This window comes from Mchenga conophoros, linkage group LG5 (assembly GCF_057382185.1).
Source record: "Mchenga conophoros isolate Kocher_MC1m ecotype Shallow Benthic linkage group LG5, M_conophoros_male_GT1.1, whole genome shotgun sequence".
NCBI classification, from domain to species: domain Eukaryota; kingdom Metazoa; phylum Chordata; class Actinopteri; order Cichliformes; family Cichlidae; genus Mchenga; species Mchenga conophoros.
The window spans coordinates 40,378,049-40,405,813 of NC_140530.1; the positions used below are offsets into that span (position 1 = coordinate 40,378,049).

The window sequence follows — 27,765 nt, forward strand, 5'->3', positions numbered from 1 at the left end:
GTGTAGCCAGCAGGAGGCGCTAGCAGCAGCTCGTGGTGTCTGTGAGCTGGGGTGTTTGAGGCAGAGGTCCTCAGTTTCCGGCCTGCGGCGCATCTGAGAAAGGACAATAAACCCAACCCGTCCTCGGATATTCTGGGATTGAGATCACATGACAGGTCACGCCGCACAATGACCCTTTCTCGAGTGCAACCAGAGCCCGCCTTCCAGCTTCATATTTCAGAAAAATGAAACGAGCTCCGGATGTCTGTTCACTCCTAGACACGCAGAAGAAAGTAAGTGGACGGCTATTTTGACAGCCTCCCTGCCTCCAGATATTGGCGCTGCTACAGCAAATAGGAACGGGCTTGTGAGGTCGCACATGGCGGATAACCATCAGAAACTTCTCTGAGCTCCTGTGATTGTAAGGACTGCTGTAGCAGTTTGTCAGTAGGTTCAGTAGAAGGAAATGAAAGGCTGGCAGGAGGAGCGCACTGAGCTGCAGCACTGATCTCTGTGAGCAGCAAACATCTCACACTACTCACAATGTTCACAGCTGAGCAAGTCAGTCACGGAGCCTGCTGCAAACTTCAATTCAGAACCTGACACATCTGAAACAAGCCTGAAACACACCTAAAACACATCTGAAACACACCTGTAACAAGCATTAAAATGTCTGAAACACGACTGAAACACATCTGAAACAAGCCTGAAAAACACTTGAAACAAGTTGGAAAATGTCTGAAACACACCTGAAACACATCTGAAACACACCTGTAACAAGCATTAAAATGTCTGAAACACGACTGAAACACATCTGAAACAAGCCTGAAAAACACTTGAAACAAGTTGGAAAATGTCTGAAACACACCTGAAACACATCTGAAACACACCTGTAACAAGCATTAAAATGTCTGAAACACGACTGAAAAACATCTGAAACAAGCCTGAAAAACACTTGAAACAAGTTGGAAAATGTCTGAAACACACCTGTAACAAGCATTAAAATGTCTGAAACACATCTGAAACACACCTGTAACAAGCGTTAAAATGTCTGAAACACATCTGAAACACACCTGTAACAAGCATTAAAATGTCTGAAACACATCTGAAACACACTTGAAACAAGTTGGAAAATATCTGAAACACAACTGAAACACATCTGAAACACACCTGAAACAAGCATTAAAATGTCTGAAACACATCTGAAACAAGCCTGAAACAAACCTGTAAAACATATGAAAATGTCTGAAACACGACTGAAACAAGCCTGAAACACATATGAAAATGTCTGAAACACACCTGAAACAAGCCTGAAACAAGTCTGAAAATGTCTGAAACACGACTGAAACACATCTGAAACAAGCCTGAAACACACTTGAAACAAGTTGGAAAATGTCTGAAACACGACTGAAACACATCTGAAACAAGCCTGAAACACACTTTAAAATGTCTGAAACACATCTGAAACAAGCCTGAAACAAGCCTGTAAAACATATGAAAATGTCTGAAACACGCCTGAAACACACTTTAAAATGTCTGAAACACATCGGAAACAAGCCTGAAACACATATGAAAATGTCTGAAACACACCTGAAACAAGCCTGAAACACACCTAAAACACATCTGAAACACACCTGTAACAAGTTGGAAAATGTCTGAAACACGACTGAAACACATCAGAAACAAGCCTGAAAAACACTTGAAACAAGTCTGAAAATGTCTGAAACACGACTGAAACAAGCCTGAAACACATATGAAAATATCTGAAACACACCTGTAACAAGCATTAAAATGTCTGAAACACATCTGAAACAAGCCTGAAACACACCTAAAACACATCTGAAACACACCTGTAACAAGCATTAAAATGTCTGAAACACACCTGTAACAAGCATTAAAATGTCTGAAACACATCTGAAACACACCTGTAACAAGCGTTAAAATGTCTGAAACACACCTGAAACAAGCCTGAAACAAGTCTGAAAATGTCTGAAACACGACTGAAACACATCTGAAACAAGCCTGAAACACACTTGAAACAAGTTGGAAAATGTCTGAAACACGACTGATACACATCTGAAACAAGCCTGAAACACACTTGAAACAAGTTGGAAAATGTCTGAAACACGACTGAAACACATCTGAAACACACTTGAAACAAGTCTGAAAATGTCTGAAACACGACTGAAACTAGCCTGAAACACATATGAAAATGTCTGAAACACACCTGTAACAAGCATTAAAATGTCTGAAACACATCTGAAACACACCTGAAACAAGCCTGAAACAAGTCTGAAAATGTCTGAAACACGACTGAAACACATCTGAAACAAGCCTGAAACACACTTGAAACAAGTTGGAAAATGTCAGAAACACGACTGATACACATCTGAAACAAGCCTGAAACACACTTTAAAATGTCTGAAACACATCTGAAACAAGCCTGAAACAAGCCTGTAAAACATATGAAAATGTCTGAAACACACCTGAAACAAGCCTGAAACAAACTTTAAAATGTCTGAAACACATCTGAAACAAGCCTGAAACACATATGAAAATGTCTGAAACACACCTGAAACAAGCCTGAAACACACCTAAAACACATCTGAAACACACCTGTAACAAGTTGGAAAATGTCTGAAACACGACTGAAACACATCTGAAACAAGCCTGAAAAACACTTGAAACAAGTCTGAAAATGTCTGAAACACGACTGAAACACATCTGAAACAAGCCTGAAACACACTTGAAACAAGTTGGAAAATGTCTGAAACACGACTGGTACACATCTGAAACAAGCCTGAAACACACTTTAAAATGTCTGAAACACATCTGAAACAAGCCTGAAACAAGCCTGTAAAACATATGAAAATGTCTGAAACACACCTGAAACAAGCCTGAAACACACTTTAAAATGTCTGAAACACATCTGAAACAAGCCTGAAACACATATGAAAATGTCTGAAACACACCTGAAACAAGCCTGAAACACACCTAAAACACATCTGAAACACACCTGTAACAAGTTGGAAAATGTCTGAAACACGACTGAAACACATCTGAAACAAGCCTGAAAAACACTTGAAACAAGTTGGAAAATGTCTGAAACACGACTGAAACAAGCCTGAAACAAGCCTGAAACAAGCATTAAAATGTCTGAAACACATCTGAAACACACCTGTAACAAGCATTAAAATGTCTGAAACACATCTGAAACACACCTGTAACAAGCATTAAAATGTCTGAAACACATCTGAAACAAGCCTGAAACACACCTAAAACACATCTGAAACACACCTGTAACAAGCATTAAAATGTCTGAAACACACCTGTAACAAGCATTAAAATGTCTGAAACACATCTGAAACACACCTGTAACAAGCGTTAAAATGTCTGAAACACATCTGAAACAAGCCTGAAACAAGTCTGAAAATGTCTGAAACACGACTGAAACAAGCCTGAAACACATATGAAAATATCTGAAACACACCTGTAACAAGCATTAAAATGTCTGAAACACATCTGAAACAAGCCTGAAACACACCTAAAACACATCTGAAACACACCTGTAACAAGCATTAAAATGTCTGAAACACACCTGTAACAAGCATTAAAATGTCTGAAACACATCTGAAACACACCTGTAACAAGCGTTAAAATGTCTGAAACACACCTGAAACAAGCCTGAAACAAGTCTGAAAATGTCTGAAACACCACTGAAACACATCTGAAACAAGCCTGAAACACACTTGAAACAAGTTGGAAAATGTCTGAAACACGACTGAAACACATCTGAAACAAGCCTGAAACACACTTGAAACAAGTTGGAAAATGTCTGAAACACGACTGAAACACATCTGAAACACACTTGAAACAAGTCTGAAAATGTCTGAAACACATCTGAAACAAGCCTGAAACAAGCCTGTAAAACATATGAAAATGTCTGAAACACGCCTGAAACAAGCCTGAAACACATATGAAAATGTCTGAAACACACCTGAAACAAGCCTGAAACAAGTCTGAAAATGTCTGAAACACGGCTGAAACATCTGAAACAAGCCTGAAACACACTTGAAACAAGTTGGAAAATGTCTGAAACACACCTGAAACATATCTGAAACACACCTGTAACAAGCATTAAAATGTCTGAAACACATCTGAAACAAGCCTGAAACACACCTGTAACAAGCATTAAAATGTCTGAAACACATCTGAAACAAGCCTGAAACACATCTGAAACACACCTGTAACAAGCATTAAAATGTCTGAAACACATCTGAAACAAGCCTGAAACAAGCCTGTAAAACATATGAAAATGTCTGAAACACGCCTGAAACAAGCCTGAAACACATATGAAAATGTCTGAAACAAGCCTGAAAAAGCTTGAAACACGCCTGAACACGTGTGAAACATGTCTGAAAATATCTGAATCACATCTGAAACACCTGAAATACCTGACCTCAGACGTTCACTCTTAAATACTGAACCACTGCATCAGATTTTAAGGAGTGAGACAATCAATTTGTAGAAGACACTGAAACACAGAGAACACTTCCTGTTTTGTGATTAGACTCCCACAGTTTATTAATTTGATCTATTTTTGTGATGTAATCTTTTTGTTATTAATAGTTCCTGCTTGAGCTCAGTATATAATCTCCACATTTTATGTGTTAAATCCTAAAGGATTCTGAATGACCAGGGTTATATTAAAAACAAACATGGTTAACAATGAGGTGCAGAAACCAGTGTCTGTGTACATCTTTTATGTACAGTGTATGACCTGAAGGCCACGCATTTTGAGTGTTATTAAAAATGTGTTGGACCCACAGAAGTTACAGTAACAGGGAGCTCTGCTGCTGAACTTTACCCGCCTCTCTCTGTTAGCTCAGTGTTTGTCTGCCGGACTTTGAGCCTTTCTGAGGTTTGTATTGATCGGAGGGAGGACGTGCAGACCGGAGCCTCTCTGTATTGACGTCCCCGTGAGTGCTGCCAATCTGGTTACAGCAAAGCGGACAACTTGAGCTCGAGTCTAAGGCCAGAGCCGCACCTCGGGAGGAAACGTGATCGCTCTGTAACGGCAGGCCATAACGCATCTGCTCGTTCTTTCGCTCATCCTGAGGAAACCCCGCAGAATCTAAATCAGAGCAGACGAGCCGCTAACAGGCTTGCTGAGGAAACGCCACTTCCTGTCACAAACCTGATGATCAGCCATCAACACCACCATGAACACAGCCACCCTGAATACAACCACCACCACCATCAACACTGAAGCTCTACATGACTCCCCGTTGCCGAGGCTAAAACTCAAGCAGAGGATGTGAACTCCCACTGCAGTCCGTCTGCATGCCAGCGGTGACTTCATCTTCATCAGCCTTCGCTCCTCACAGCGCTTCATGAGCCATGAGTGGCTCTGGTACAACGCAGCACCTCAATTACTTAAGAAGATGCTGAACAGACAGGAGCAGCAACAAGTCCACCACCACCATCATCATCCACACCAACACTATTATCATCATCCACACCACCACCACCACCATCATCATCCACACCACCACCATTATCATCATCATCATCCACACCACCACCACCATCATCATCCACACCACCACCATTATCATCATCATCATCCACACCACCATCAACATCATCCACACCACCAGCATCATCATCATCATCATCATCATCCACACCAACACTATTATCATCATCCACACCACCACCATCATCATCCACACCACCACCATCATCATCATCATCATCCACACCACCACCATTATCATCATCCACACCACCATCAACATCATCCACACCACCATCAACATCATCCACACCACCATCATCATCATCCACACCAGCATCATCATCATCATCATCATCCACACCACCACTATTATCACCCACACCACCATCATCATCATCCACACCACCAGCATCATCATCCACACCACCATCATCATCATCCACACCACCACCAGCATCATCATCCACACCACCAGCATCATCATCATCATCATCATCATCATCCACACCAACACTATTATCATCATCCACACCACCACCATCATCATCCACACCACCAGCAGCATCATCATCATCATCCACACAACACTATTATCATCATCCACACCACCACCATCATCATCATCCACACCACCACTATTATCATCCACACCACCAGCATCATCATCCACACCACCACTATCATCATCATCCACACCACCACCATCATCATCCACACCACCACCATCATCATCATCATCATCATCCACACCAACACTATTATCATCATCCACACCACCATCAACATCATCCACACCACCAGCATCATCATCATCATCATCATCATCATCCACACCAACACTATTATCATCATCCACACCACCACCATCATCATCCACACCACCAGCATCATCATCATCATCCACACCAACACTATTATCATCATCCACACCACCAGCATCATCATCATCCACACCACCAGCATCATCATCATCCACACCACCAGCATCATCATCATCATCATCATCATCATCCACACCACCACCATCATCATCCACACCACCACCATCATCATCCACACCACCACCATCATCATCATCATCATCCACACCAACACTATTATCATCATCCACACCACCATCAACATCATCCACACCACCATCAACATCATCCACACCACCATCATCATCATCCACACCACCAGCATCATCATCATCATCATCATCCACACCACCACTATTATCACCCACACCACCATCATCATCATCCACACCACCAGCATCATCATCCACACCACCATCATCATCATCCACACCACCACCAGCATCATCATCCACACCACCAGCATCATCATCATCATCATCATCATCATCCACACCAACACTATTATCATCATCCACACCACCACCATCATCATCCACACCACCAGCATCATCATCATCATCATCCACACCACCACCAGCATCATCATCCACACCACCAGCATCATCATCATCATCCACACCACCACTATTATCACCCACACCACCATCATCATCATCCACACCACCAGTATCATCATCCACACCACAAGCATCATCATCCACACCACCAGCATCATCATCATCCACACCACCATCATCATCCACACCACCAGCATCATTATCATCATCATCATCCACACCAACACTATTATCATCATCCACACCACCACCATCATCATCCACACCACCAGCAGCATCATCATCATCATCCACACCAACACTATTATCATCATCCACACCACCACCATCATCATCATCATCATCCACACCACCACTATTATCATCCACACCACCAGCATCATCATCCACACCAACACTATCATCATCATCCACACCACCACCATCATCATCCACACCACCAGCATCATCATCATCATCATCATCATCATCCACACCACCACCATTATCATCATCATCATCCACACCACCATCAACATCATCCACACCACCAGCATCATCATCATCATCATCATCATCATCCACCCCAACACTATTATCATCATCCACACCACCACCATCATCATCATCATCATCCACACCAACACTATTATCATCATCCACACCACCATCAACATCATCCACACCACCAGCATCATCATCATCATCCACACCACCACTATTATCACCCACACCACCATCATCATCATCCACACCACCAGCATCATCATCCACACCAACACTATTATCATCATCCACACCACACCATCATCATCCACACCACCATCATCATCATCCACACCACCATCATCATCATCCACACCACCACCACCAGCATCATCATCCACACCACACCATCATCATCATCCACACCACCATCATCATCATCATCCACACCACCATCATCATCATCATCATCATCATCATCATCCACACTACCACCATCATCATCCAAACCACAATCATCATCATCCACACCACCACCATCATCATCCACACTAACACTATTATCATCATCCACACCACACCATCATCATCCACACCACCACCACCAGCATCATCATCCACACCACACCATCATCCACACCACCATCATCATCATCATCATCCACACTACCACCATCATCATCCAAACCACAATCATCATCATCCACACCACCACCATCATCATCCACACCACCACCATCGGCCATGCTCTCAGAGCCTCACATAGTCAAACTTGAGCACAAACACAAACATGCAGAAATGTTTCTGATAGAAACACAGAGCTGATGAAGGCTCTATTTCCACTTTGGAGATGATAATTAAAACTTCCAGCTCTCAAACTAAAGTCCTGTTTATTTTTAAAGTTTTTTCTAGAGATGACGTCACATCTTAATGATAATTTTAGTGAAAAGCATTACAAGTGTGAATGACGTCAGTCTGAGCTTGTTTCTCCATTTGTGGAGTAAAAGATTCAAAAAGCTGGGAGCTGACTTTCTTCAGCATGACTCTGATCTGAGAGCAGCTGACAGCCTCACAGCTCGATCCTCAGCTCTGTCCGCGGCCGGGTCTTACCGGACTTCACCACCCTTCCCTGGGCGGTGCTGGGCTCCATGCTACCAGAGCTCCTCTGCTCCTCTGCTCCTGCTCTCCTGCACAGCTCAAAGCCAGGCAGCGGTCACGTGGCACGTGGACTGCCCCTCCTCCTCGGGACCACTTCCCACGCTGCTCCTATTCATCAGCCAGCGGCTCCACCCAGCCTGAAATCCAGCTGCCATCTGATGGGGGCGCTGACTCTCACTGCAGCCTGGAGCAGACTCTCAGTGTGGGTTGCATGCGAACCACGAAGATAAATAATGATGATCTCACAACATTTAATCTGACATTTATCTTTAATATTCACACTTCCTGTCGGCAACTTTAAACACTTTTGTTCTTCTTGCCGACACTGTCACTTTATCAATGCTGGTCATCAGGCTCTTTGCTGCTAAAGTATTTATTTATACCTACACTCTATGCCCATACTCTATACTGGTACTCAGGTTGTTGCACTCTACTTATAGTATTATTTATGTATTGTTTTATTACTTGTTATTCTGTTTGTTAAAAAACAAAACAACTATTCATTTATTTTTTATTTAAAATAAAAAAACTTTCTTCATTATTTGGTTTCTTTTCGCTGTGTGTACATAATTTCTTTCCACCTCATGTTAACATGTGATGCAAATGACAATAAAGCTCCTTGAATCCTGCATGGACAGATCTGTGACATCATCAAGCCTGACGTCACGTTTATCTTTGACAGAAACTGTGAACAGTTGACTTTATTCTTGTTTTCAGTCACATGGTCCAACCCTGACCAATCACAGCTGTGTGAGTTATACCTGTGCGCATGTTGAATTCATTTATATTTCTAACTATGGCGTATGGTGGCCCCAAAGGTTCAAACACAGCAAAAAGAAAACATGTCGGGAAGAAGTTTGATCATCAGCTTCATGTTCCTCTGGGCCATCACACACACAATCACACAATCACACACACACACACACACACACAACAAAGACTCTGGTAAGGGCGGGGTGGTGGGCTGTGTGCCTTGGGACTGGTGCCATAACAGCAGAGTTGTAAACAGTCACTGCCCACCAGACTTGGAGGCCTTTTTTATCTACCATTGTTTACATCCCCCCCCCAAATGCTAATGTTAGCTCAGCACTCAATCACTTCCAACTTATCATCAGTAAACAGCAGAGAGAGCACCCAACCCCCGAAAGCAGCCTCAATGAATGGAGAACCGGAAGAGCTGCATGAGGATGCTCTTCATGGACTGCAGCTCAGCATTCAACAACATGATCCCAAACATCGATCCCAGATCCGTCCTGTCACCTGCTAGTGGATCAAAGACTTTCTCACCAACCGGCCACAATCAGGTCAACTTAATCCAATTTTCAGTTGCATCAAGGAGCTTTTTATTCTAAGGTAGACCCTACAATAATACATACAGAGAAAAACCCAACAATCATATGACCCCCTATGAGCAAGCACTTTGGTGACAGTGAGACCTAACCCTAACACCCAGTGCATCATCCAGCAGCCTATTGCAGCATAACTAAGGGAGGATTCAGGGTCACCTGGTCCAGCCCTAACTACCGTAATTGTCGGGCTATAAGCCGCTACTTTTTGCACAAGCTTTGAACCCTGCGGCTTTTAGTCAGGTGCGGCTTTTCTATGGATTGTCCATGATTTTTGTCATATCGTAAGACGATTTGTTTTGTTTGTTCCGCTGTTGTACGGCACTACGTTGCCTGGCGGAAGGGCATGTGATCAGACACACAGTATCTGGGTTCAAGAGTGGTATGTTGGTCACGTGTCCATCCGCCAGGCAACATAGTGCCGTACAAGTAGCGCGAAAAACAAACTTCAAATTAACGCTACGCGTTCAGCGGGAGTCGTGGATGACGAGCGGCGATAAGCTTGCGAAAAGCAAGTTATGCTCAACTCCACCGGTGGAACCTGACAGCGTGGAAAAGTGTGAAAACATCCACGATCACCAACGGATTTTGAAGGGCTGGACTGCTGCATGATGGAGAGGAGGACACCGCCACGGCCCTTCTGAGGGTGTTCGACTCTGACACTGACAACGAGGATTTCTTTGGTTTTGTAAGTGACAACGAAGGAGAGAAGCGGAGAGTGGATGACGAAGCCACCCTGAGCCTGTTCGTATCCGACACTGGAGAAGAGGACTTTGGTGGTTTTAGTGCGCAGGAAGAAGAGAAAGATGGTGAATGACTGACTTTTCTTCTTGTTAAAGCCGTGTCACTGCACCTGAGCCTAAAAGGTAGTCCGAATCTATTTTTCTGGTGTGCTGTAGGTTATTGTTATGTACTACATTTGTTACTCATTTATGAAGCACAGCACATGTTTTGTACTTGTAATTACCGCTACTTGTACATATACCTAAAAAGTTATGCAAATATGTACCCATAACTTGTTTTTCAAAATATTAATAAAAGGGGTGTGTCTCCAAACAGCCATCTCTTTCCTGACAATTCCCTTTGTGCATATTCTCTTACATATGATAAGTCAACATTGAAACACCTACGGCTTTTAGTCAGGTGCGGCTAATGTATGTACAAAACAGGATTTTCCCCTGATTTTAGCTTGTGCGGCTAATATTCAGGTGCGCTTTGTAGTCCGGGAAATACGGTATATGCTTTAGCAAAAAGGAAAGTTTGAAGCCTAATCTTGAAAGTAGAGATAGTGTCTGTCTCCTGAATCCAAACTGGAAGCTGGTTCCACAGAAGAGGGGCCTGAAAACTGAAGGCTCTGCCTCCCATTCTACTTTTAAATACTCTAGGAACAACAAGTAGGCCTGCAGAGCGAGAGCGAAGTGCTCTAATAGGGTGATATGGTACTACAAGGTCATTAAGATAAGATGGGGCCTGATTATTTAAGACCTTGTATGTGAGGAGCAGGATTTTGAATTCTGGATTTAACAGGAAGCCAAAACAGGAGAAATCTGCTCTCTCTTTCTAGTCCCTGTCAGGACTCTTGCTGCAGCATTTTGGATCAGCTGAAGGCTTTTCAGGGAGTTTTTAGGACTTCCTGATAATAATGAATTACAGTCGTCCAGCCTGGAAGTAATAAATGCATGAACTAGTTTTTCAGCGTCACTCTGAGACAGGATATTTCTAACTTTAGAGATGTTGCACAAATGGAAGAAAGCAGTCTTACATATTTGTTTAATATGTGCGTTGAAGGACATGTCCTGGTCAAAAATGACTCCAAGGTTCCTCACAGTGTTACTGGAGGCCAAGGTAATGCCATCCAGAGTAAGAATCTGCTTAGATACCATATTTCTAAGATTTTCAGGGCCGAGTACAATAACCTCAGTTTTATCTGAACTAAGAAGCAGAAAGTTAGCGGCCATCCAGGTCTTTATGTCTTTAAGACATTCCTGCAGTTTAACTCATTGGTGTGTGTTATCTGGCTTCATGGACAGATAGAGCTGGGTGTCATCTGCATAGCAGTGTAAATGTATGCTATGTCTTCTAATGATGCTGCCTAAGGGAAGCATGTATAATGTAAACAGAATTGGTCCTAGCACTGAACTCTGTGGAACTCCATGATTAACCTCAGTGTGTGAAGAGGACTCTCCATTTACATGAACAAACTGGAGTCTATTAGATAGATATGATACAAACCACTGCAGCACAGTACCTGTAATACCTACAGCATGTTCTAATCGCTCTAATAGGATATTATGGTCGACAGTATCGAACGCTGCACTGAGGTCTAGCAGGACAAGCACAGAGATGAGTCCACTGTCAGAGGCCATAAGAAGATCATTTGTAACCTTCACTAAAGCTGTTTCTGTGCTGTGATGAGCTCTGAAACCTGACTGAAACTCTTCAAATAAACCTCTGCAGATGATCTGTTAGCTGTTTGACAACTACTCTTTCAAGGATGTTTGATATAAAGGAAGGTTGGAGATTGGCCTATAATTAGCTAAGACTGCTGGGTCTAGAGATGCTTTTTGAGTAAAGGTTTAACTACAGCCAGCTTGAAGGCCTGTGGTACATAGCCGATTATTAGAGATAGGTTGATCATATTTAAGACTGAAGCATTAATTTATTAATACTCCCTTATAATAAACCCTCATCACTCAGGCCACTCACACACAGACTCTATTCAGACCAAGTCCTTTTGGACTACCTCCAAGCACTTTGCAACTTATAAATATTTTATTCTGGTACAGTTGGTGTCGAGCACCCACAGTTTTGTTGTACATGTACAATGACAATAAAAGGCTATTCTATTCTATTCTATTCTAGAACAGGTCTGTGACATTGGCTGCTCACAGGTCGTACCGCCTTTATTACCTGAGACGGCCTAACTCACCTTTGCTGTGCGGCTGCTTCGGCAGAGCCTGATGGTCAATGTTATACGCCTTCTGCAAAACAAAGAAGAAAGGCTCATCATTTAGCTGAGGAGGAGGATGAGAGCAGTGGGGAATGGCCAACTCAGGCTAAGAGCAAGAGAAAAAGAAACACACGCAGTGACTCAAGGTGTCACTCCGAACCTGGCAAAATCAGGTAAAACAGGAACAAGTGCAGTCACAGCTTCAAGCTTCCATTCACTCGTTTACTCACACAGGTGAGTCTCACAGGTGGAGATCCTGACACCTCACTGCTAAAAGCTTTCTCTGTTTTTATCCTCCTCTGACAGAAGAACCAACACTGAGACAGCAGGAACTGAACTTTCACAGTAAAACAGGTCTCTACTGTGGTAAAAACTAGCTTTCATCAACTACGCCTAATCTCTAAGGCTAAACCCTACATACCACACAAAGATATGGAGAAACTCATTCATGCTTTCATTATGTCAAGACTGGACTATTGTAACTTACTCTACTTGGGTCTACAATCTTCTCTTCTGCAGCGTCTGCAGCTGGTCCAGAATGCCGCAGCACGTCTCTTGACCGGCACTAGAAAGTTTGACTCTACCACCCCTGTTCTGAAAAATTTACACTGGCTTCCTATCAAATATCGAATTGATTTTAAAATTCTATTGTTTACTTATAAAATTTTAAACAATATGGCACCTGACTACTTAGCTGATCTCCTCTGTCTGTACAGCCCTCAGAGAGCACTAAGATCATCGGGCCAACTGCTCTTGGTGCAACCTAGGTCTCGGCTGAAGACCAGAGGAGGCCGTGCCTTTGCCGTTGCTGCACCCAGGCTATGGAATACTCTCCCTCTTCATATTCGCGCGTCAGATTCCATTCAGTCTTTTAAATCACGTTTAAAAACGTATTTGTTTGATCTGGCATTTAAGGCGAATTAGGGTAATTTACATCTGGCTCTGTATTTAGATTATGTAATTATCTTATATTTTATATATTTGTAATTTATATTTTAGTGTGATTTTATTTGTACTGCGATTTTACTGGAAAGCACTTTGGTGTACTTCGGTCTTAAAAATGTGCTATATAAATAAATTTTGATTGATTGATTGATTGAGTAAAAGCATCAGATTATTATTGATCACAGAGACAGCCAGTCTCATGTGTGTGAGACCACCCTCAGAAACTTCAGCTGCTGCTGCCACCTTAATGATCCACCTGACATCACTTCATCAGTCAGCTGACCCAGAATCAGCTGATCTCAGGTTTTTGGGAGGGGTGAAAGGGTTAAACAGTCCGGGTCAGAGAGAGAAAACACGAGTCAACAACATCAGAAAGATCTGAATCCAAAAATAAGAACAAAGACACGTTCACCAGTTTTCACAATAAAAAACAAACATGACAAAGTGAGAAAGACGCAGCTGCAGCTGTGCTCAGGTCACCAGCTTCTGACCACAGGTCTGAGTCTCTGGGTTCCCGTAACAACAGACGAAAGCTGAAGTAATAAAACACGCTGTGATTGGCTCTGGAGGACCGTTTCTGCAGTTCAGGCTGAAGAAGAGCCGAGGCACACCTGTGTGTGAAGAACAGGTGTATTAGAGACCTCGGCACAGATGTGAAGAAGAGCAGCTAAGATGAGAGCTCCGGCCGCTGCTGGAAAGGGAACAGGAAGCAGAAGACCACCGGAACCCTGAGGACTGTCTGCCCCCTGCTGGACTCTCGGCAGTGGTACAGCTGCGGCTCCGAGGCCGGGGTCAGCGGTGAGGGGGACTGTAGCAGGTTAGCATAAGCACCAGCTAGCATCGTCTGATCGAGCAAGGAATGTGATTGGACCGCAGGCCAAAACACATCTCACAGCTGTGTGTGAGCTTCCACTCTGACCTCTGACCTCATCACTTTGATCTTTCCCTGCTGCTTCACTCACTGCTGGATCACCTTAATCTGCCCGACTAAAGACTCACACACACTAACACAAACACAAACCGTGTGGTAATTTGAACACCATGGCTTACCCCCCACCCCCCCAGATAAATCCGGACCTCTCCTCTCAGATCGTTCCTGAAACTCGATGCTCCAAGCTCGTCTCCACCTGCTGCACTGAAAACAGACAAACCTCTAGCCCCGCCTCCTCTCAGCTGCTCTTCAGCCTCGCCGACAGCTGCGCCGCCTCATAACTCGGATATTTGCGAGAGCTCGGCTTTCCTATAAGGTCGCATTCCTGCTGTCTCCTCCCCTGTGGAGTGCGACTCTGCAGTCATCCTCACCCTGATCGGAGAGGCGTACGATTGGCCTTCGTCCTCTCTCAGACTTGCTCAGTTCCCCCCTGGCTAAAGCTCTCAGGTGAGAGCAGGTGCTCCTTTGTTCTGAGGTGTTTCGAAGCCAAACGTGAATCGCAGGAAATCATCTGAACGAGTTAAAAATCTGTAAATAAACGGTGTGCAGCACCAAGCCTCTCTCACTCTGACCTCAGAATAACTCACTTCCTGTGCTCGAGGTGGATCAGCTGATTCAGGTTGGACGTTCTTAGGTGTTTTTTGTAAAGCGGTGCTTTTTCCAAAAATTCAAATAAAAGTTTCTGAAACGATTTCTGACCTCTGCTCATGAGGTCATGTGACTCGTCCAGTTTCTCTGAAAGTCGAACCTTACGGAGCAGGTCATGAATGTCTGGAGCCAGGTGATCTGAGACATGATCCAGGTGAGCGTTCGACGCTAAAGAACTGGAACCTCCACGCAAAAACCTTGTTTATTCTCAGAGACGGTGGCAGGTCGTGATTTCAATCAGCAACAATAAACAGCTCATCTTTCATTTTATCTGCCAGCTTCTGCTGAATTTAGGTGCCATCAGAGGTGAACTTCTAACTGATGTCCAGCAGGGGGCGACTCACCTGGAAGTCTGCTTGCATAGATGCTCATCAGGAAGATGTTTACTGATGATTTTATGGTGTCAGTCACTGCGTTTAGGTCTGACTGAATAAAACATAAAACTCATTTTGGTCCCATTCAGAGGAGGAAGTAGGAATCAGGAAACAGGGAGTAGGAGAATGTCGCGCAGCGTCTCGCTCCTCGGTCAGATTCTTCACGTCCCATCTCAAAACACAAAGATGGAACGAGAAAACGCTCAGCTCAAGGTGTGATAACTTCCCTGACCAACGGGCAGCGTCACATGGGCCATCTTTTACCTGTAGTCTGTTGCCTTCAGGAGCTGTTCTGGACTGCTGTAGGCTCACAGACTCACGGTGATGTCAGTCACTAATCTGTTTTTATATCCTTTAATTTATCACATCTAAAAATGGCGGCTTGCGGCAGTCTTGATCGCAGCGCTGAACGGCTTCATCTGAAAGAGACTAGCCCTCGCCCACAGCGCCATCAGGTGCTCTGCAGCACACCAAACACTCACACTGAAACCACAGAGCACCTCAGATTCAATCCAGCAGGTACAGGTGAGCTCTTCGTCCCACCGATCTCTGCACCATGGATGGTGCTTACAGCCGTCCCCCACCCCGCACCACAGGGGTACCATTTTCCTTCAATTTGTCACCTGTCAGGACATTTGAAGCACACCTGCTGCAACCTTCATCGCGCAGAATGAATATCCTCACACATACAGTGGGGCAAAAAAGTATTTAGTCAGCCACCGATTGTGCAAGTTCCCCCACCTAAAATGATGACAGAGGTCAGTAATTTGCACCAGAGGTACACTTCAACTGTGAGAGACAGAATGTGAAAAAAAATCCAAGAATCCACATGGTAGGATTTGTAAAGAATTTATTGGTAAATCAGGGTGGAAAATAAGTATTTGGTCAATAACAAAAATACAACTCAATACTTTGTAACATAACCTTTGTTGGCAATAACAGAGGTCAAACGTTTACTATAGGTCTTTACCAGGTTTGCACACACAGTAGCTGGTATTTTGGCCCATTCCTCCATGCAGATCTTCTCGAGAGCAGTGATGTTTTGGGGCTGTCGCCGAGCAACACGGACTTTCAACTCCCGCCACAGATTTTCTATGGGGTTGAGGTCTGGAGACTGGCTAGGCCACTCCAGGACTTTCAAATGCTTCTTACGGAGCCACTCCTTTGTTGCCCGGGCGGTGTGTTTTGGATCATTGTCATGTTGGAAGACCCAGCCTCGTTTCATCTTCAAAGTTCTCACTGATGGAAGGAGGTTTTGGCTCAAAATCTCACGATACATGGCCCCATTCATTCTGTCCTTAACACGGATCAGTCGTCCTGTCCCCTTGGCAGAAAAACAGCCCCATAGCATGATGTTTCCACCCCCATGCTTCACAGTAGGTATGGTGTTCTTGGGATGCAACTCAGTATTCTTCTTCCTCCAAACACGACGAGTTGAGTTTATACCAAAAAGTTCTACTTTGGTTTCATCTGACCACATGACATTCTCCCAATCCTCTGCTGTATCATCCATGTGCTCTCTGGCAAACTTCAGACGGGCCTGGACATGCACTGGCTTCAGCAGCGGAACACGTCTGGCACTGCGGGATTTGATTCCCTGCCGTTGTAGTGTGTTACTGATGGTGACCTTTGTTACTTTGGTCCCAGCTCTCTGCAGGTCATTCACCAGGTCCCCCCGTGTGGTTCTGGGATCTTTGCTCACCGTTCTCATGATCATTTTGACCCCACGGGATGAGATCTTGCGTGGAGCCCCAGATCGAGGGAGATTATCAGTGGTCTTGTATGTCTTCCATTTTCTGATGATTGCTCCCACAGTTGATTTTTTCACACCAAGCTGCTTGCCTATTGTAGATTCACTCTTCCCAGTCTGGTGCAGGTCTACAATACTTTTCCTGGTGTCCTTCCAAAGCTCTTTGGTCTTGGCCATGGCGGAGTTTGGAGTCTGACTGTTTGAGGCTGTGGACAGGTGTCTTTTATACAGATGATGAGTTCAAACAGGTGCCATTCATACAGGTAACGAGTGGGGGACAGAAAAGCTTCTTACAGAAGACGTTACAGGTCTGTGAGAGCCAGAGATTTTCCTTGTTTGAGGTGACCAAATACTTATTTTCCACCCTGATTTACGAATAAATTCTTTACAAATCCTACCATGTGGATTCATGGATTTTTTTTTTCACATTCTGTCTCTCACAGTTGAAGTGTACCTCTGGTGCAAATTACTGACCTCTGTCATCATTTTAAGTGGGGGAACTTGCACAATCGGTGGCTGACTAAATACTTTTTTACCCCACTGTACATGCAGGTGATCGCATGACCGAACACCAGATTTCTGAGTTTAAACTGTTGGTGTGAGGATCTGATCAGAGTATTCTCACTAACTGTAAAGATGATCGGATCATTGATCAGCGCTTATCACTCACCTTCTTTCCATAAACTGCTCCCATGATCCTCGGTGCCCTGCTCAGGCCTCTCCCTGGCTCTGCGTCCTCCCCACAACTTCTCCTTCTTTTACTTTTTCCCAGCAGCCTCGGCGCCCCCTCCTCCGCCTTCCCCTCCTCTTGCTCACCCTGCTGCCTGGCAGCCTGACAGCCCGGTCGCTGGGCTCCGTTAACCCTGCAGACTGTGAGGCGACTCCGAAAACTTCATACCAGCAGGAACCAGAGAGGAGCGGCCAGCTGAGCACACGCAGTGTGACTGCGAGGAGGAGGCCACCTGTTCCTGCCTGACTCCCTGCTTTCAGCTGTGAGGAGTTAAGGAGCTCCGGCTGGATTAAAGTAATCAGAGGAGACAGCAGAGCTTTAAGTCTCCTCCTTACCTCCTCTCAGAGGAGTGCAGACAGTCTGAGGAGTTCAGCGTTCATACGAATGAAGTGAACCAGTGACACACATTTGAATATTAATGCTGCATATCGATCTGATATTGGCGCTGGTATCAGATCGATATTTGTTAAATCATTCTTAATGAACAAATACGGGTCAAACATGCTGAGAAACATGTGAACCTTTCTGTGGTTTATTTACAGCCTGCAGCACATTAGAAACAGGCACGTTTACACCCAGCCCTCCAAAATAAAGGCTGGGAGGTGTTTTATTGTGAAAAGTCAAAGTGACAGTGATTTAATGGTCAGTGTGTTTTGATGGTTCATGTCATAAATCAGGACACACTGCTCTGCCCATAATCAGCTGACTTTAAAAGGTAAAAGTCTTCAGTATTAACGACCAGACTGATACTAATGTTTGCAGTGCCACCCAGCAGTGCTCATCAGTCTTCAGCGTTCGGTTCCAGTCCGAGTTTCTTCGCTGGCAGAGGCCCGTTGTGTTTGTCTGGAGCAGATTTAGGAGTTCAAACCTCACACGTTTTTATTTCACTGCTTCATACGATTCTTTCACAAGTCCACATTTTATTTCAGCAGCTCAATTGTTTTCCTTTCCAGTCATGTTATCATAAAACTACACCCCAAACACGACCTTCATCATGCAGAGCATCCTGGAATTGATCCCCGAACTTCTGATTGGGTCACACTCACATGGAGTCTGCTACTGCTGCCCCCTGGAGGGCTGTCAGAGCACTGCGGCACGATGGCGAGGTGCTCTTTACAGTAAAAACCAGTTTTAAATTTGATTTTGAAATCACCATCAGGGATTCTTGTTTAGGTTTAAAAGCAGCAGGTAACCTCAGAGAGCACCTCCACCGCCAGCTCGTCTCCTGCTGCACCTCAGTCTGAAGAACAGACCTCACAGCGGGAGCCATCAGAGGTGCACCAGGACACGAGCCAGGGGGTTGGGAAGCGTATCTGTAACCGGAAGGTCGCCGGTTCGATCCCTGGGCTCTCTGTCCTGGTCGTTGTGTCCTTGGGCAAGACACTTCACCTACCGCCTACTGGTGATGGCCAGAGGGGCCGATGGCGCGATATGGCAGCCTCGCTTCTGTCAGTCTGCCCCAGGGCAGCTGTGGCTACACCTGTAGCTGCCTCCACCAGTGTGTGGATGTGAGAGTGAATGAATAGTGGCATTGTAAAGCGCTTTGGGTGCCTAGAAAAGCGCTATATAAATCCAATCCATTATTATTATATCAGATCTGGTTTTGAGTTTTAAGGACCTTCCGGGACCTTTATGCCCACCCTCCACCACCAAAATAACTCCACCACACAGAAGCTGGTCTTCAGACTGTATTTACTCATGTACACAATAAATTAAGCGCCATCCCGTCTCAGGGAATCAAACCTGCGGACACAACGTGCCCCTTATCACATGATCTGGTGTGGACCCGGCACAGGTTTCATGGAGACTACAGGTCGTTGGCGGGCGAGGTCTCCGGCTCGTCTTCGTGGCTCGGCCCCGACATCTGCATGAAGAGCTCCCTCAGTTCTGTGATGTCATCAGTGAGGGATGGCAGGGGAGGGACGGACCGCTGCTCGCGCTCCTCGATGAAGTCCCAGAGGCGGACGCTGTTCATGAACTAAACAGAGAGACAGAGTTTAGAGACTACTACACCCAACAGCCTTCCACTTATGGACAACAACAAGGACTCAAACTGACCCGCACACTCCCCTCCGAGCTCAGCTGCTTCCGTGGGCGCTCGGCCTCCGCCCGCGATCCGTCCGGGAAGGCGTGGAGGTACAAACACTTCCCACCAAACGGACACGAGCCACGGCCCTGATCAAAGTACTTACAGGCCTTCTTACTGCAAACACACACAGAGTATGACTGAAAGCTGAACACACCTTAGCTACCTTTGTTTACACCACCTGAAAGCACATCCTGGAAGATCTTTGGATCCTCTTCATAAGTGCCTGAGAGCAGGTGGGCGTGACACAGAGAGGCAACTCACCCGACTCCGGACTTGAAGAGGTCTATAAGGTGGTCTTTCTCATCCTGGTCCTCCACCCAGTACATCGACGGGATGACGAACTCTGAGATGACCCGACACTGTGGACACGACCTGAAAGAAACAGAGAGGTCATCAAACCCAACCAGACCCAACCAGAGCCAGTCACGCCCAGCCAGACCCAGTCAGGCCCAGCCAGACCAAAACGATATGACCAAAACCTCATATCCCGATATAAGACATCTATCGTCCGATAACGATGTAAATCACAACAATGTAACATTTTCTGTAAATTCTGTGAATCTCGGGCAGCTCGACCTGCGTGAAGTGTTTCCAGCTGCACGTCATGTAGCTGGAGTCGAGTGTTTTAACCGATGAATGAAACGATACATTTTTAGACATAAGTTGTAACGGCCGCCGTTTCCTTTGTGAGTATTTATTACACGGCGTGCTGCGGGGAAAAGCCTGTTCTAACGTTTGAGTCTACGGTTTATTTTTTAGCACCTGGCGGCTCTTTTTTGCTTCTCATCCATCAATGCTCTGCATAGTCTTTCACGTGATTCAGTTTATTTTGAAAAGTCTCAACAGGGTCCTGAGCTTTATTGTGAAAGGTTTATGTGGAACATAAACAAGCGGACATGCGATGGTTTTCCCGTCGTTGTTGTTAACGACAACACATAAAAACAGGCGCATGTCCGTCCGTAGTGTGGTTATATTAAATATAAGAGAAAGAGAGAACTTTAAGAAATGAATATAGCCACTACAGCGATCATCAAAACGATGAGAAAATATTGCTATAAAAAGTTTATTTTGCAACACCATGAAACAAACGATAGCGTAAAATGAAACGATAGATGTTTTTATATCGTCATCCGATATACAGCGGAACCCCGACTTACGAAATTAATTCGTTCCCGAGGGTTTTTCCTAAGTCGAAAATTTTCATAAGTCAAAGCACCCATCGCGACTTTTGAGTGAACGATAGGCTATAGGCTAATTGCTACCTGCAACAACAACACGTCGTTCCGGTGGAACAGCGAAGCGCAAGGACTAAGGGGGTTGTCACATGATTCGGAAGGCATTGTGGGCATTGTAGGCGTTCTGGGCCAGAGCCAGTGGATTTTGTTACGCGAGTATTTTGCCGTAACACAGGCTGAAATATTGCCGTTAAGCGCCTTCGTAACTTGAATTTTTAGTTAAACTGTTCCACTGTGTATCGCTATATCGAACAGCCCTATATGAGAACATACCTGAGTGGTGAATGACAGGTGTATAAAAAGTGTAATCAGACAAGGCAAAATTGGAATTCTGAAATGTTTAATGTTAGTCTTTAGAAATTACAGAACATTTAAGAAAGACTTCCAACTGGAGAATTATTTGTGTAGTTTGATCGTTTGGTATCCCAGCTGAACATATCAAAGGTTTAAGTGAACTTCTTATTTTGGGAAAGCCTGGAGATGAGTGTCATTATTTAATATCTGTAGTTATTTTAAAATACCTACCTGTATGATTTAGGTGAAGTTTAAATGTTTATGAGAGGAAATTATTATTCAGCAGACTTTTGTATTATATTTGCTCTTTGACTCAGGGAAGGATCCTAACGAGAGTGAAACAAAGTAAAGCCCCAATCAGATCTCACGAGACACCATCAGTCTTGGTTTCCCCCCAGTATACAGAGACCCAGTCCCTGACCCTGGTGCCTGACCCCTGACCCGGTCCTGTTGGATTCTTACTTGATGATCTTGTTGTGGAAGTTTCGGGTGCAGCGCCACTTTCGGATGCAGGACAGACAGAAGATGTGATTGCAGGAGGACAGGATGCCGAACCGGCGCTCTGACGGGTTCGCCTTCTGCACCACCACGTCCATACAGATGGAGCACACCTGAACAACAGGTAACTAATTAAGGCCGGTCACCAAGACAACCAATCCCAAAACAAATCAAACCCACCTTGTCATTGCTGAGCTGGGCCGCAAACGCCTTCTCCATGTCGGCCTCGAAGGCCAGCAGACACATCTGCAGACAGACACGAGATCATTTACAGCTGCAGCACATCTGTGTGCGCTCACACTGATGAACGCAAAGAGGTCACTGAAACGCCATGAGCATGCACACCTTCTCGTGCGCTCTCCTCTGCTCGGGGTCCTGGGGGTGGAGCACCTGCAGGCCGCACACCTCGCACAGGTCGCCGTGGAGATACGTACAACTGTCCTCATAGAAACAGCGCCCGCCGGCAGCGTAGGGACACAGCTGGGGGAGGTCCGGGTAGGCCCCGCCCACTGGAGGAGGAGCTGCAGAGAGCACGGGTAAACATCTTCATGTGCTACCAATAAGAGCCAATCAAATGTGAGGATTCTCAAGTCTTACCTCGTTCCTGCGCCGAGGCGTCTAGACCCGCCCTGATGGCATCCACGTATGAATGCGGAGATGCAGTCGCTGCTGCTGTGACCTCTGACCCCGAGTTGTCTGATGGGCCCCTGAACACGTCTTCGACGCCCAGCACTGAGAAAACACAGAGGGGGCGGGGTTACCTGCAATCATTATCGTGACTCTGTAAGAGCTTCATCGTCTCCTCACCTCTGTCTCTCAGCACCAGCGTCTTCTTGGCTCCACCTCTGCCAGACCTACTTGCCCCTCCTCCTCCTCTTCCTCCCCCTGTCAGGTCCTCTGAAGTTCCGCTCCCTCCTCCTCTGGATGACAGCCTGATGTGATCATACCTGCAGCACAAACAGGAAGTGAAATGAGTCACAGTGATGCAAACGTAGGTGAGAGGTAGGCAGGGCCTTACCTGCAGCGCTCTCCGTAGGCACACGCCCCTCTCTGGTAAAACTTGCAGATGGTGGAGGGTTTGCTGGTACTCGGGTCGTGGGAGAAGAGACAGCGGTTGCCTTCCCTGCACACGCCGTGGAGGAAGTACCTGAAACGCAGCACACCTGTGAGCCACAAGACCTGCTACTCTAGTGAAATCACTCTCGCAGTTTAACCTGTTACCTCAGTTTACTGTGTGTTTACTTCACATTCTGACCAATCAGGATCCTATTCTACCCGCCCAGGTGTTTCAGACCCCAGGGTGACACAGAGAGGACATCTCTTTGTTGGACGGATGAATATTTGATGGGAGAGGTGTCAAACTCTTTGACTTTTATAAGACTTTATTTTTTACTTTTATTTAAATAACTTTCAAAACAAAGTTTTTAACTTGTAGTTTTGTACACGTGCTACATTTTTCATCTTTTCATCATTCTGTTTGTGTTTTGATTCATCAAAGATCTTACAGAGGCCACGCTCCCTTTGATTGAGTTTAAACAGGTGAGTTCTAAAAACATTCTCCTCCTGTGCCCTTATAATTGTCTCTGACTTGTGATATGAACCCCAGATAAACTGTTAAAGCCTTCTCCAGTATTGAAAAGTGCGTCATCTGCATACAGTGACACTTTTCCTTCTCATCCCACTCTTTTACATCCTCTTTATTCTGTAACAAAAGTTTAATACAGGTGTTACAAAGGGGGAAATTATCTCTAGAGGCCAGAACAGTTTGTGTGTTAGGCTGTAAACATGTTTATTTCTGCTGTAAAGTTTTAACATGTCAGTCTGTGGGGAGTGAGTCACTGCTGCCCCTGCTGGACACCAGGGGAACTGCAGTTGCAGTCTCAGCGGCTTCTAATTGGCTGTTTGACAGTTTGTTCCCCTCCCACCCCCTGTAACCTACCAACTACCTGAGAGCGCTCAGACTCGGACCAGCTTCCGGTGTTCCTGTGCTTGTTATTGAAGTTTCACGCCATCAGCGGCCGCCTTCATTTTCGCAGGAGGGAACGTTCACGTGACCCCGAGGTGAGCCTCGGGGCGGAGTCTGCCCTCTGATTTAAAGCTGCAGCTCTTTACGTGACTTTAAATCAGAAGTATCGATCCTGGAGAAGCTGATTAGTCTCAGCTTTCACTTAAACACACCTGGAATCACTGATTACTAATCGATCAGTTAGAGTTAGAGGCACACGCGCTGACGAGGACAGGCGAGTGCGGAGCTAAGAGCTAAAAACATTAGCACGAGGCTAACAGTCCGCGGACATCCGGGTCACACCAGCGCGACACCCGACGACACTCAGACAGATCACACACACACACACACACAAACGCCCGCGCGCGCACGCACCCTCACCTGCAGGTCACCTGTTTGGTGCTCATCTTCCCCGCGGACCTTCAACAACTGCTCCGAGCTGTCACCGCGGTGCGCCGCTTAAACCGCTCCGACGGAGAACGGCGGGCACAGCAATAAGGTTCCACTTCCTCCGGAAGTACGAACCCGTGGAAAGCGTCTCTTTTAACACAATAATCACAACACAATCAGGTTTTTTTTGTTATTTTGCAAGTGGGATTTTTGAAAAGCTGGAATGTGAAGGTCTCTGTGTGTTCGGTAATAAAATAGAGCTGAAAGTGTTTGAGTGTTTTCAGTTGGAGTTTCTTTGCCAGGGTCTGTTCCTGCTTCTTCTTTTCTACTTTTTCGTGCTCTTCATGTCGTCATATAAGCTGGTGGTGTTACCACAGCAGAGAAGTTTCCTTCCAACATGCGTCATGTTTGCAGTGTTTTCATTTAGTAGGTAAATAAAGTTAATTCATAATATTCTTTTCACAGACCGGCAGTCATAAAGCAATGAACAACAATTACAACACAATAAAGAAAGAATCACGTTACAAAAGAATTTAAGGTACCCCCCCCCCCCCACACACACACACACACACACACACACACAAGAACAAAACAAAACAACAAAACACAAATAGTGAAAGAATATCAGCAGAAGGGTGGATTAAACCGGAAGTATTCAACTGCTTTTAAAAGACTCCAAGAGTCGACTAAGCTGGAGTGGTAAACTGGTAAACCTAATATTGTCTTTAATCGAAAATAAGATTACAACTCATAGGTTGCCTGCTTTACTCGAGCTTTTCAGAATCAGCATACTTTATTAATCCCAAGGGAAATTATGTGGGTTACAGTTGCTCCAGTACAGTAACATTAAGAAAAACAGACTGGACTATTTAAAATAATCAAATTACAGCATTTATGTTAGACGACTTTTAATTACCTGATTAGCCCACTGACAATGAGAATTTAAAAAAGATCTTGTCCATGTGCAGCATGTTAACACTACTGGAAGCAAAAATAACTTGAAAACACAACTTTCTTTTTTAAATTTTTTATTTATTTATTTTTGCTCTGACTGTATTGTGAGTCTGTGGTCTGGGAGAGAGTCTGTAACTCTGTCTGGAAATACAGTAAATAATGACCAATGCTGGGTAATTAATTATATAGTTACTTCTTCAAAAAAGTAACTGAGTCATGCAAACAACAAAGTGTTTTGCAGCTGTTTACCTAAAAATGCAGCCAAGGCGTTTCTTAAACAAACATTTCAAACTATTTACAGAACAATCAGCTGTTCTGCATCAAATCTGATGCCACACAAATTATTTGTGCCGCTCCAAAAATAATTTGTGTCCACTATGAGATGAAGGAGAACAACAGCCTGATACCTGCAGGCCTGACAGCAGCAGATGTTTCACTGCTGTAACACCTGTAACACTCAGCAGTCGCCTCATTGTTCTGACACACACAACAAAACTACTGACTACACTACACACTAACTACACACTAACTACACACTAACTACGCACTAACTACACACTAACTACACAAGATTTGTGCTAAACGTCGCAAATCTCTCACATCTCAAACACGCCGTCACTCCTAAAACTTCCCCTCCCTAAACAACTAACAACTAACATAAGGACGTTGTCATAGCCTGTCAACCACGTTGATTAGCTGCGTATATACGAATGTGAATCGCATCAGCCAGTCACTCACTGACTAACACTGCAAAACAGAATTGTTAAAGTTTTAATTTCAATTCAGGGTAGATTTGTTTTTGTGCACAAAGCAGATTTTCTGTGTGCAGAAACCGTGCCAGCAGTGAGGGAACATTGCTGAGGATGGATATCGTTGAGGCTGCTGCAAGGAGCTGTGACTTTAGGGTGGTTGGTGCCTGTTGGTGGTAATGAGCATGAAGCTGAAGAGGGGTCCTGTTGGGGTTCTGTTGGGCTTGGTCAGCCATCAGGTGGTGGCCTCCTGCTCTCACTGGAGCGAATCACGACTGAGTGTGGAGTGGCTGAAATGAGAGTCACCACCTCTAAATCTATGGCCACGATCCTCAGCCAGAAAAGGATGGAGTGCCCACTCTGCATCAGGGATGAGTTGGTGCCCCAAGTTGAGGAGTGTGTTGTTCACGAGAACGAGAGATGGATGGATTGGGGCCACAGCTGCAGTGATGTGGAGGGAGTCCATCCTGGTGAAGAGTCACTCAAGCTGGGCTCAGAGTAGAGCTGCTGCTCATCCACATTGAAAGCAGCCAGTTCACGTGGTCTGACTAGGATGCCTCCTGGCTGAGGGGTTGTGGGCGTGTCCCAGGACCAGCACACTCTGGAGTTCCCCTGGATGAGCTACGGGGGAGGGAGGTGTGGGGGTTCTCTGCTTAGACTGCCAGTCTCCACGACCCAGCTGCAGATGAGTGGAAGTAAATGGATGGATGGCATCATGTTTATATCAAACTTACAATATTGTTTGGTAATAGTGTAATAACGCAGCTCGATTGTCTGTCCTGAGGTCTGTTCTGTAGCAAATACAAGAAAAACGTTTAAGAAAGCAAATAAGTCGGTGTTCTAAAGAATATGTTTGCTTACATCAGGTGAGATGAGTCCTCCGTCACAGGTGGTGCAGTCAGTGAAGATGGTCACCTGCAGGATCAAGGTAATTGGCTCTCCAACCCACAGCCACTGCCACTGTACTGGAGGGAAGCTGGGACAGTGTTAAAGACTTTCTTCAGGCAGTAATGGAAATAAACCATCCTTAACATACTACAACACGCCAGCTTCTGTGTTGTTTGATCTGGAGACAATAAATACATTTATATTGATTATGTCAGTGATGTAACTACAATACAAAGCTACAGGAAGCCTAAACTTGGTGTAGAATAATTACATCTGAGACTTTGTTTCATTGTGAGATTATTAAATAGGCTAACAACTAAATATAACATTTAAATGTGATCATATTTGTCACGGCTGGGGGCAGTCGTGTGGTGTATTGAAAAAAGGATCCAAAATGCAGGTACTGGCTGGGGTGCGAGTGAGTGTTTATTTACAGCGGTGAGAAG

The 27,765-nt window shown here is 44.9% G+C and overlaps 2 protein-coding genes and 1 long non-coding RNA gene across 4 annotated transcripts in view; 1 reads left to right on the top strand and 2 right to left on the bottom strand.

The window, feature by feature from the left end:
- LOC146575146 (actin-associated protein FAM107A-like) overlaps window positions 1-18,431 on the bottom strand; it is a 23,463-nt gene extending 5,032 nt beyond the window's left edge. Inside the window, exons 1-2 of one of the 2 annotated variants that reach the window (XM_085275356.1) lie at window positions 18,158-18,431; window positions 12,819-12,870 (exon numbers count right to left, since the gene is read on the bottom strand). In XM_085275356.1, coding sequence (XP_085131482.1) covers window positions 12,819-12,870; window positions 18,158-18,181 — 76 coding nt within the window. In that variant the 5' untranslated portion in view covers window positions 18,182-18,431. Of the gene's footprint in view, window positions 1-8,495; window positions 8,787-12,818; window positions 12,871-18,157 lie in introns of those variants that run through there. The other variant, XM_085275357.1, reaches the window with a different exon arrangement.
- Window positions 18,432-19,892: 1,461 nt separating this feature from the next.
- Window positions 19,893-24,850, bottom strand: mkrn2 (makorin, ring finger protein, 2). Its single transcript, XM_085275359.1, has 10 exons — window positions 24,720-24,850; window positions 23,352-23,480; window positions 23,141-23,280; window positions 22,931-23,065; window positions 22,679-22,854; window positions 22,514-22,579; window positions 22,298-22,446; window positions 20,568-20,678; window positions 20,276-20,420; window positions 19,893-20,195 (listed from the first exon to the last, which is right to left on the bottom strand). The coding sequence occupies exons 1-10, from the start codon at window positions 24,743-24,745 to the stop codon at window positions 20,025-20,027; spliced, it is 1,248 nt and encodes a 415-aa protein (XP_085131485.1). The 5' UTR covers window positions 24,746-24,850; the 3' UTR covers window positions 19,893-20,024.
- Window positions 24,305-27,502, top strand: LOC146575148 (uncharacterized). Its single transcript, XR_014892535.1, has 3 exons — window positions 24,305-24,394; window positions 25,194-25,266; window positions 27,298-27,502. It is a non-coding gene; the product is annotated as an uncharacterized LOC146575148 (long non-coding RNA).
- The last annotated feature ends 263 nt before the right edge of the window (window positions 27,503-27,765 follow it).